Source organism: Macrotis lagotis, chromosome X (assembly GCF_037893015.1).
Source record: "Macrotis lagotis isolate mMagLag1 chromosome X, bilby.v1.9.chrom.fasta, whole genome shotgun sequence".
In the NCBI taxonomy this organism is placed as follows: Eukaryota; Metazoa; Chordata; class Mammalia; order Peramelemorphia; family Peramelidae; genus Macrotis; species Macrotis lagotis.
Window position 1 is genome coordinate 419,052,346 of NC_133666.1, and position 12,722 is coordinate 419,065,067.

Here is a 12,722-nt window from a genome sequence, read left to right on the forward strand (position 1 = left end):
AGAAGTAGGCTACTAGTTTCTTCCTATATTTCCACTGACTGTACTCTCAAAACTGCAAAATGCAATGAGGGAAAAATAAGATTAGTTTTTGACACCATGAAAACAAAATAATTGATTTTCAGATATTTCCCCTTAAAAGGCATATTTTAACCTCTGAAGTATAACTTACTGAACAAAATTAATTAGTTTTAAAATAGATTTATATCACATAGATAGGCTTGAAATATTAAGAATATTTTTGATGTAAGACTTCTGAGGACTATAGAAGCAATGTAAAAATCCTAGATTTCTTTTGATAAAAGCTTTTCTCTTATGCAAAATATTTTTATTATTAAATATTAAAGTAACTACTTTAACAGTTTTTTCCATTAATTAAAGTTTTTCTATTAGTTTAAAACATATAGATGTTAAATTTAAAATTTCTTAACGATTATGAAATGGATACAATCTTACCCTTTTTACAATAGTCATTAAACTTATCTAATGAGTTGTGGAAATAGAAAAAATCTTGCCTTCTAAATAATATAGAGGGTGTCATTAAGCATTTATTGAGTGAGGTCCAGAGAATTTCCTATGTACAACTTTAGCAATAAAAGAAGCTAGGAATGTTTAAAGATTGATGAACAGACTAAGGCATTTGTTATCTGTATTTACATTGTCTTTGATCAACTGATAGGCACGTGCTTTGTCTTCTTTTAAGCATCCGTAGATGGGAAGCAATTGACTAATTTGAGGCCACTAAGGCATGAACAGGATTTTTTCTTATTTTGACCATTGAAAATAATGTATCTTTTAAAACCTTTACAAATTCTGGATTTATTTCACCTTATATGAAATATGAACCTATTTTGAACTTATTTGGTTTTATTTTTAGATAGAGGAATTTCGAAGACTGAGGACCCATGTTAAAGGTGCAGAACTCTTAGAGGGCTGTGATGGAATTTTAGGAGACAACTTCAGACCCACTCAACCACTTAGTGACAGAGTAATCCGAGCTGCTTTCCAATAACTAAAGAGATCAAGATTGAATTAATCTTCATCCAGGTATGTGATCATTAAAGAAAATGAAGCATGTAATGATGTAAGTTATTCATGGCAATAAATATAACTTAGTAGTTAAATAAGTGCTTTTCATTTGAACAAAACTTGTGACATTTAAAGCCTTGTTAATTACAAAAGTCTAGCATTTATTCTAATATTTTCTAAATTGGAAAAAAATAAGTCTTTATCTTTTACTTTTTTTTTTTTAGTTTTTTTTTTTGCAAGGCAGATGGGGTTAAGTGGCTTGCCCAAGGCCACACAGCTAGGTAGTGTCTGAGACCGGATTTGAACCCAGGTACTCCTGACTCCAAGGCCAGTGCTTTATCCACTTTGCCACCTAGCCGCCCCTATCTTTTACTTTCTTTAAATTATTTATATATACTTCTTGCCATGATAGTCAGTGGTACTAGTGATGGCATATATAATAAGCATGTTTCAGTAAGGGAAATGACTTCTTGCTAGCTTATTACAATTTACACTGAAGTTACAGTATTTAACACCCAGAGGATAAAATGTATAAATAAAAGGGAACAAAGAAAGTATTGTTAATGGATAATAGTAAATAAGTTCAGTTTGAAATTTTAAGTTTTGACTCTAATTCTCTAAGTAAGTGATGGTTAGAGTGCTATGGTGGGGTCTAGATGGTGAGGGTCAAGTATAATGCTGGGGGTCAATGTAATTCCCCTAATTATCACTCAAAATTTGGGAAAAATAGAAATATAAATTAGAAAAGTGTTTCTTACTATATACAACAATGCATTCAGAAGCATTTTATTATATGAATGACTGGGTTCTTCACTACTTATGATAGAGAATGAGTTAGATGGATAACTTCTTTCTTCTTCCCATCCAAAATGCTCATGCCATTTTAAAATCTTCATTAGACCCTACTATCACCTCAAGATTTCATGCTATAATCTCCTCTCAGTTTCTAAGCCTTAAAAGATCTAGATTGGCCAATTCCACTTTCTTTCTTTTCACTCATTCTTTAACACTGCAATCTGGATTCAAACATCATCAAAGAAGTTGTACACTTCAAAGATATTGGGTGGAGGCTATTAGGTAGCATAGTGGATATAGTGATGAATTATAAAAGCTTTTGTGACCCAGGCCAGATCTTTTAACCTTTGCCTGCCTCAATTTCCTCATCTGTAAAATGAGAATAATAATAATTTCCACCTCCACAAGATTGTTGTAAGGATTGAATGAGATTCACATATCTTAAATCAATTTGTGAATGTTAACTTAGTATTATATAAATTGTCAATTTAATTTTCCAATCTGATGGGTCTTTTCTAGTCCTAATCTTTCTTGATTTATATGCTGATTTTGATTCTGGAAATGCTCTCCTGTCAATATTTTCATGATAGTAAGTCTCCTGCTTAAGAGTCTTAGATGGTGAAGTAGAGAAAATTCTGAACTTGGAATCATGAAAATCTGAGTTCAAATAGGACCTCAGAAACTTGCTAGCTATCTGATCTTGGGCAAGTAATTTAACTTCTATTTGCCCCAGTTTCCTCATCAGTAGAATGAGGATAATATTAGCACCTATCTCCCAGGGCTATTGTGAGGATCAAATAAGAAAATAATTGAAAAGCACTTAGCACAATGCCTCATGCATAGTAAGTGCTAAGTAAATATTATGTTTATTATTTGTCTGACCTCTCCTTTTCAGTCTCTTTTCCTAACACATCAACCACATCAACATTCACTCTAATCATGGGTATTTTCCTCTTCTATGTTTCCTCTATACTTTCTTTCTTGATAACCTCAAAAACTCCATGGGTTTAGTTATCATTTTTATTTAGATGACTGCCAGATCTATATATGTAGCCCCAGTCTCTCTCTGGAGCTTCAGTATCATACCACCAATTGCAACTTGGCATGACATTTAAACTCAAAAAGAATAAAACTGAACTTACTATCTTCCCCCACCCCAAATCCTTTACTCTTCCTAGCTTGCCTATGAAGCTACCACCATTCTTCCAGTCTCCCAGTCTTATAATCTCAAATATCCTTTTTATAACTATTCTCCATTTTGCTTCAACCAATATATCAAATCATTATCAAGTTTTTTATCTTGATTATATCCCCTCATGGCTGATCTCTTCTCTGCCCTCACAGAACTTTCATCTTAATCCAGTCTCTCATTACTTCTTACCTAGATTATTGCAACTCCTTCCTACTTGATCTTTGACTCAAATATTTCCCCAATTTAGTCCTTCTATTCTCTACCACCAAAGTAATTCTCTTAAAGCATAAATCTAACCATGTGACCAAGTGATTTTTCTACTTAATCAGCTCTCTAGCAGCTTCCTCTTTCCTCTTCTAGGATAAAATGTAAACTTCTCTGCTTAACTTTTAAAACCCTATACAATTTGAACCCCACAGACCCCTCCCCCAAGGCAATTTAGTTTTCTCTCCATACTTGATATTCAAATCTAGTCAGAAGAGACCACTTCTTAGAAAACTGACCATACAAACTTTCTTGAAAACTCTTCCTGACATGCCCAGAGGGTGAAGATTACATTTATCCTCACTGTTTTGCTTTACTCTCAGAAATGCAAAATAAGTCTGAAGAAGGAAATGACAAGCCACTCCCATATCTTTGCCAAGAACACCTCTAATGAGGTCAGGAAGATTTGGGTATCACTGAAACAACTGAACAACTGCATAAAGTCATGTAAAATTTGCTATATAAATTTTTATACCTTGTCTGTATCTTCCATTTGAATATAAATTCCTTGTGAGAAGAAATTGTTTCATTCTTTGAACTCATAGCCCTAACATCTCTGGCCCACAGAATAGCATATATATATATGTATGTATATAATATATATGTGTGTGTAGGTATATTAGAGTTTTTTAAGTATAAGCCATCTAACCTTATACTTTAAAAACTCTCATATATAGCACATATGAAAAAGACACCTAGAAAATAATCAATAAAAATGAAAATTTAACCAGAAAATTGCCTCTATGTAGGTGGTTAGGTTTTTTAATCATGTATAATAATTCACATTAGCAAAGAACTTTAAGGTATGCAAAGCACTTTTCTTAATACATCTATGATGTATGTAGTACAGACTTTTTTCTTTTTCACAGATGAGGAAACAGGCTCACAGAGAGATGACTTACTCATGGTCACACAACTAGCGAATGTTAGATATGTTTCACAGATCCAACTTTCCTGCCTCTGCAAATTACAAGCTTTCTCTTTCTTCTATTTGAGAAACATAGATTGTGAACATTTTGCTTCACTGAACATGATTCTAGAAGCTTCCCTTCATTATAACCAAAGACAGTCTATTCATAGATGGTAGACCTAGTGAGAGGGTTGTTCTTAGTTGCCTCCCTGGCATTCCTGTGCAGCTGTAAAAGCTCTGCAGGGTTCACTTGAACTTCTTTGCTCCCTCTCTTGTCTAACAGGGAAGTGGGAAAGATGAAATGGTTACAAGGTGATATGATCACTTCACTATAATCAGACTTGTATGTGAAGCTCTTTTAAGAGTATTTTCCTCTATCTCATCAGTTTTCCTGCCAGTTAAAATTTCATCTTTTTTAATCTTTTCTTTCTATTTGAGAAACCTGTCTTCCTTTCTCTTTCAGAGGCATTATGACATAGTGGGTCCTGGTCCCATGTCCTTCTATCTCTCATGCTTAGTGGCATAGTTAAATTTTAGGCAAATCACTTGATGTCTCTTGTTCCTCATTTGTAAAATGAAGAAATTGGTTTAGATGACCTCCAAGGATAAAAAAATTTTTTAAAGGAAGGTATCTCATATCTAGTTACACACTACAAGATTACTGATAAGACCACTGCTTTTCACAAGTAAAAAAATCTATAACAGTTTTTTAGATAATAAAGGCAAAAATCAACTTAGAAACCTATTTCTTACTTATTTACTTCAATCTCTTTTAACTCCTACGCTGGCTAAAAAACTTTACTCTTCATTTCATTTAATGGTAAGAATGAGGAAAATAAAGAAGATGCTTCTATGTTGAAGCATCTCAGAAATCAGAGATTTCACCTAAGAAAGGGAGTATATAGGAAGTTTATAAGGATTAAAGGATTACATGAGAATTTTTAAGGATTGGAAAGATTTGGGCATTTTTGTAGATAGTAAGGAAAGAACCTATAGATTGGGAAGAATGAAAATTAGAGATGGGCAGGTTATTGGGAGCAATCTTCTGAAAATGATGGTAGAGATTTGGATCAAAGTTACATGACTGGAGTCAGCCATGTAACAGAGAATGTTTACCTTCTTTTCAGAGAAGAGGAAAAAAGGGAGTTTGAAGAGAATGATCTTATTTTTGTTTTTGTAGTTGAAGTGTGGAAATAGGTCATCATTTGAGTGGGGGGAAGAATGGTATTGGAGGTTCATTTGGACTATGATGAGTGGGATAAGAAGTTCACTAGATAGTGGTAGAATTACTGTAGTCATGATTGTGATTAGATAATATAAATTTGTAGAAGATTCTTTCAGCTCTGTTTCATGTCATCTTTTATTTCCAATTAAGAACATGTGAATAGGAGTGAAAGAGTGACTTTTGGGAGTAATGTGGTACCATTTTATCCATAAATATATAGTAGAATCAATTCATTGAAGGCTTTCTTTGGCTTTTTAAAAACTATTTTTGGATGCCAATATAATACTCAAGCTGAGAAGTTGTAGTATTGGATAATTTTGTACTCATTGATCCTGAGGAACTGATTCATTGACCTAATAAGAATAAAAGAGAGGTTTAATGTCTTCCCAGTGCATATATCTATGTCAAAACAAAAAAAAACTCATTAAGACATCAAAATGAATAACATCTACTCACTTTTAGTGATCAAGAAAATACATATGATGATACTGGAAGGAACCTCAAAAGTATTGAAAATTATTTTAACATTTTGGGCAGGAAACAAAGTTAGAAACAGGTTGAGTTTTCTTCCCTGTTACTTAGACAAGGTTACAGAAGAGAAAATTAATTTGAAAAGTAGGCATCTCACTAAGAATGTAATATCTGAAAATAGGATTAGTATTTCTGGAACATGGGCTTTTAAAATTTTTATTTATTTATGGCAATGGGGTTAAATGACTTGCCCAAGGTCACACAGCTAGGCAATTATTAAGTGTCTAAGGTTGGATTTGAACTCAGGTACCCCTGACTCCAGAGCCAATGCTCTATCCACTGTGCCACCTAGCTGCCTCTTGGATCATGGATTTAATAAAGAATTGATAGATTATTAGTAAGTGATGGGGTATACCTAATGACTGGTTAGTAAGTATTTTCTGTGTATTTTAAATTTAATTTAGTTTAATTTTAAAAACAATAAGGAAGAAGACTTCTTTTGTATACCCCTTACAGTAAATAATAGAGCATAAAACTTTAAAGGAGACAAACTCAAGAAAAGAATCAATAATAAAATTCAGGGCCTAAAGTACTTAAGCAGAAATGCCGAAAATTTAGGTAATAAACAAAGGGAACTCTTAGAAGTTCTAATACATTAAAACAAATTTGACCTCATAAGTGTCACTGAGGCTTGGTGAGATGAAACTGATGACTAGACTATGGCATGGGTGGATAGTATCTTATTAAAAAGAAACAGGATAGGCAAAAAGAGGATTTGGGTAGCATTATATGTACTCCCATGAGGAAACTTAAGATGTAGAAGGAGGAAATATGATGGACAATATTTGGGAGAAAAGATGGAGGGAGAGATTAGAAATGATTTTGTCAATGGAAAATGAAATTGGTGATATACTCACTCCATTCTAGATTTTGTGATAAAGGAGAGGAAAACTGGATAGAGACTGACAAGATTCTTAGATTTTTATGAAAGCAGATGTCAAAGGAATGACTAAAATGTTCAGGGAGATACTCAAGAATCGAAATTCTGAGTTCATAAAGGGAAACAAGATCAATGAGAATAATACAAAATGATATTGTCTGAAGATATCAAGGTGAATGCACAGGGAACTCACCAACTAACAGATTTTTAAAAAGAAATGTATAGATGACAGATGCCAATCTAAGTTACAGAAGATGGATATGAACCTATAAAAACTAGTATCAAATGCTAAAGTTGGAAAAAGAAAGCACAACAAGAAAGGTTTTTGTGTTTTTTTTAAAGGGGGGAGGATAGGGTGTGATATGGTTTTCCTTTCAATCTTGGATAAGACCATGAGTATCAGGGAGGTAGCAATGACAAACCAAAAATTGAATTTCAGCAAGGGAAGGCTCTCCTAAGTTGCCAGCTTCACTCTCTTCTCCAGAATCATCTCAGTCCAGCAGATAAATATGAATCAGGATGACTGGACATGTCCCTGGATGCAAGATAATCAGGACTAAGTGACTTGCTCAAGGTTACACACCTAGTTAGTATCAGGGGTTTGAAGCTGAATTTGAACTCCTGACTCTAGGGCCACTGCTCTGTCTGCTATGCTACCTATGATAAAAACTGACACCATAGTAGAAGGAGTACCACTCACTTTCCATTTCATTTTGGTTTTCAATGCTACTGGAAATGACAGAACAAAAATGACTAATAGATATTCAAGGTAAGAAAGGTAATATTTAAGAAAAATTAGCTGTAATAGATAAATTTCAATCATTTGATCAATGAACTATATTGTTGGGTCCTAAAATTACTGGTGTTTGTGATTGCTGAACCACAAGCTATTTGCAAAATCTTGGAAAATGTAGAGGTCCCATAAGATTGGATGTTAAGCATTGTCCCAAAGAGGAAGAAACCAGAGTTTAAAAAAAAACCAAAGAATGGGGAATTAGAATGGGAAGGATCTTGAGTTTTTGACATAGGATGATTGAGATTTGTTGAGGGAGCTTGAAGAAAAGAAGATTCAGACTTTATAACTGTGTTTCTGGGGTTTGTCATGGGGATAAGGACTATCATGGGGGAAGAGGTTAAATGTGTTATGTCTGATCCCAGTAAGGAGAACCAGGAAGTTACACAGATACATATTTAGGGTTGATGTCAGGAGAAAAATAAACAAACAAAACAATTTACAACCATGTATAACCGTCCAAAAGTGGAATTAATTGCCTCATATGGGTTCTCCCCAAGTTGAATATATTCCAGAAAAATCTTGATTACTATGTTACTGTGTTATGGCTTGCCCAAGGCCACACAGCTAGGCAACCACTAAGTGTCTGAGGCCAGACCTGAACTGAGGCACTCCTGACTCCAGGGCCGGTGCTCCATCCATTGAGCCACCCAGCCACCCTCAATCCTTAACTTGTAAATTCTAGAATATGAGCTTTTGTAAAAGTGATTACCATGCATGGGGTTTCATGATTTTCTAAATGTAGTACAGCCTGATCTTTTAATTCAGTTCAGGACTTGGTGAGGCAAATGGTCCTTCTTTAGATCCTATCTTGGATATATACACAACAGAAAATCTCAATGCATTATTTGTTTAACTATATATCATAACAACTACCTCATTTTTCTGATGAGGATGGCTAGGCTGATCTCTTTTGGGTGACCATGGATTTCATTGTGGAGCCTCTGTAGTTTTCTAAGATTTTATGTAATCAATACAATATCATTTATGAGAGCATATATATGAAATCCCCCTTTATGGGAATTTTGAACAAAACTTGTTCCATGAAACTACTGAATACTATTGGCAAGCATATATACCCCTACTTTTTTGCCCTTTTCCACATTATTATTCAACACATTACTGAACAAAGTTATTTCTGTGATTGTTCTGTTCATAGATATATCCTTATATTATTAGAATTGAGAGAGGGCAAATGATCAGCTCTTTTGTATGGGGTATAACTATCAGTGGTCATAAAGGATATTTTTAATACCAAAATCTTGCCTGAGGGTTTGACTGCTATATATTCCTAGAGCAGTGTCTGCTTCTTCCTAGACAGTATTAGCTATTCTATCAATTCTTATTAAAAACAAAGATCACAGTAGTATAATTAAGTGGAAACATTTATTTATTAATGTGTTTCATATATTTTAAAGCATATTAGATTCTAAGAATGATATAATTTTTCAAAAATTTATATTATGTACAATTTAGATTTATTCTTTGTATAGGGAGCATAGTTTCCTTCCACTCTGCTGGTAGGGATTATTGAGAGAAGTTTTCCCCTGGAATCTTTCAGAATAGTATGAATAAATCTCTATTATATATATATATATACATATATATAAAATTTTAGGAGTCCTTTCTGAAGTGACTCAAAGTCTCATTTCATAGGCTTTTGTGATTACATACTTTGTTCCTTTAATCTTTCAATGTGTAATACAAATCTAGTCTTAGTTCTACATAAAAATTACTTTGGGAAATCAGACTCATGAATGTGTACTTTTTTATTTGATATTAAATAATGCCCTAAGGCAGGTAATTCAAATTTTTATTAAAGTGAAATGATTTGACAGCCTGACTTTGAATTTAAAGCATGAATGTTTCATTTAAGAATCTGGAACTAAAAAGGCAAAAAAAAAAAAAAATCATGCTAGTACTTTTAAAAATGTTTTAAATAATCAGACCTATTTTAACCATGCTTTACCCAAGGTAGCTTACTGGCTTGTCTCTAAGATGACAATTGTACATGAAACATTTTGGACATCATAGGGCTCTGATAAGTAAGATTTTGATTATCTTATAAAGAATTTGTGGCTTTCCCCCCCCCTTTAAGCTATGCAAATTCTGACTTGTCCTTATCTGACAGATTAGCTCTTAACTTACCCAGGTGTTATAAATCCTCTAGTTCATGTCTACTAGTATAGATTTTAGTGACTGAATTGAAAATGAATTTATTTCTTTAATGTCAAGAAATTTTACTTAGACTTGTCATCCCTGAGATCCTGAAGTTGCTAACTGAGCTTATCAGATGCAGTTTTGATAATTTATTTACTTGAGATTGGTCTATTTTTCTTATCTTAATTCTATATTAAAGATATTCTTTGGTATGAATTGTTACCTTATAACTTGTATTTTACTGATTGTAATTTTGAATGCTTTAAAATTAGAGTAGATGGACAACTAAAATTCCTAAATTCTACAGTTGTCTATACCTCTTCTTGTAGGTATATATAAGAAAAGATATTCTGTCTCTCTAAAGTGGATTGCTATTATTGTTATTATTGTTGTTAATATCATCATCATTATTATTAGCTTCAACTTTATTATTTTTGTGATGAGTTTCTCTTCCTTAGAAGTTTTTGTCCAGAACAAAGCAAACTCAATATAGTTAGATATTATGGAAACCTAGTTTTTCTGGGAATAGTTTATATTACTGAGTTTTGCGTTTTTCTGGTACTTCTAGTCTTGTTAAAATGCACAGATAGGGAGAGGCTAGGTGGCATTGGGGCGGCTAGGTGGCATTGGGGCGGCTAGGTGGCATAGTGGATAAAGCACCGGCCTTGGAGTCAGGAGTATCTGGGTTCAAATCCGGTCTCAGACACTTAATAATTACCTAGCTGTGTGGCCTTGGGCAAACCACTTAACCTCATTTGCCTTGCAAAAAAAAAAAAAATCCTAAAACGCACAGATAGACTTGTTAATTTACTCTTTCTTTTTTTAAAGATTGTCATGATAGGCCTTTAAGCATCTTTTCTTTTTTTTTATGAGAAAAGCGTATCTCAATTGAGAGGTGAAAGAGTAATCAAACTATAAAGAAATGAGGACATCCAAAATTTATATCCCTGAATGATCACCTGTGTTAGATCTGTCTTCATTTCTCTTTCTTGATCCTTGAAGACTTCCTTGACTGTGCTGAACTCTTTTCCACACACATGCTTTTGTAATTAACAATGTTGTCTTCTTTTGCTTTACTAAAGCTATAGTCAGTATCAATTTCATATCAATTTTCTTTCATAGCCTGGGAGGTTATAAGATAGAAAGTGATAAAATATTTCAGAAAAGTGGAGGCCATGGGAAAAAAAAAAGGGGAAAAGGTCAAACCCTGAATGACCAAGTAGGTAAAAGCTATTATCCTTCCAGTATAAATGGAAATGGTTATGCCTATAATTCCAATCAGGGGCACTTGAACTCACCATACTTTAATAATTTAATATGATAACACAGCATTAGAATGAAAATGGAAAATTATATGGGTCTGTCTATCTGTCCTGTATTTATTATATATTTTAGAGTATTATTAAAAATGGAATCAACTTGCTTATTATGGATATCTGAAAAGATCTTTAGAAATATGATATAATTTAAAAGATCTTCATAATATCCCTATTAAATTGAAATGATGGGTCTTTTCATTATTACTCACTAATGATTGATCAAGATCATCAGATTTGCTAGAAAAAAATTTTCTGATTGAAAAACTATACTTTTCCTCTATGTGCACACCATTTATTTTCTAAATATAGTGCTAGATTGTTCACAGAAGTGAATAATAGCTGATCATACTAAAGTAAAGTGAACTTAAATTATAGCAAGAAGAAGCTATATTAGCTTTTTTTAAACAGAGAGATATTAAATATTGATATGACAAGGTATGATATTTCCTCCTTTGGAGAATTTTAAAAATATAATTTTCAGGTTTAGGAGTAAAACTTACTAGAGATGAACTCTTGGACTAGATGACCTCTGAAGGTCTGTTTGAATTCAGTGCTTCTACAGTTCTATGACTCTATGATGAATATGCTTTCCTAAACCTTTATTAACAATATATATCACAGAAAAGGGAGACTAGGGAGAAATAGGCCAGCTGGTAAATGAGAAGGAACATGAAACAAATGCTTCTTTATGGATGAGGTTTTGAGCATTTAACTTAAGCCAATATCTATCAAGAAAAATAATGCTGAGAAATTTTGCATTTGAAAATGAGATAAAGAATAAAAAGAAATGAGATAAAAAAATTTTATAATTGCAAAGACTTGATTTTAGGAACCTAAAGTGACATTTACTTTAGGACATTAGATTAATTTTTTTCAATCTCCTCAAAGAAAATAGGTAACAAAGGTAATTTTTTAAGTTTAGGGGAAAATGCTGACAGCTTATTATTTTATAAATCTATTCTTAATTTCTGGAATACTGAAAAAATTGTGATGAGAAAGTAAAAAACTAAAAATGAAGTCCATGAGCACTAGAATCAGAATCAGATTGTTGATTATTTGCATTTTTAATCTAATTTTTCAAAATTACAAAAATATATCTGATTTTTGTTGGAATACAGTTAAGAAATAAGTTGATTTCAGAGATAAAAGGTGAATACTAACTTTTGACTTATAATTCTACTTAAATGGAATAATGGAATAATGGTGCTTCAAAATCACTTGAGAATATTTGGGGAAAATGTGATAAGGAAAAAGAGGAGAAGAAGAAAGGAGAGCAGTAGAAGAAGAAGGAAGAACCATGACTTTCTCCATAGTCCCTATTACTGGGAGAGATAAAGGCTGGTAGATTGCTTAAACTTGAGTTCTGAACTGCAATTGGCAAAAATCAATAAAAATAACAAAAAGAGCAACAAAGATAAATCAAACACCCTCTCTACCAAATTTTAGTGAAATTGTATCTGGAATTGGGTATTTTTCATTACTGAGTTTTATTTTTGGTCAAAATAAGGATTGTGGAAAATGGGATTTTTCTAGAATTGAATCTTATGGATAATTCAGCACAGTAAACTGTTCTCTCTTAAACATAGCTTTTCTAGGTATAGAAATGAGTCTGTTGACCTGTTTCTTT

General features: G+C 32.8%; 1 protein-coding gene across 4 annotated transcripts in view; it reads left to right on the plus strand.

Moving 5' to 3' along the window:
• The window catches only part of LOC141501663 (carbonic anhydrase-related protein), a 170,296-nt gene that overhangs the window by 93,571 nt on the left and 64,003 nt on the right, over nt 1–12,722 (plus strand). For all 4 annotated transcript variants that reach the window (XR_012472287.1, XR_012472288.1, XM_074205857.1 and 1 more), the window contains exon 8: nt 875–1,044. Coding sequence is in view for 2 of the 4 variants with exons in the window: in XM_074205857.1 (XP_074061958.1) it covers nt 875–1,009 (135 nt within the window). In the remaining 2 variants the exon portion in view is untranslated. The remainder of the gene's footprint in view (nt 1–874; nt 1,045–12,722) is intronic.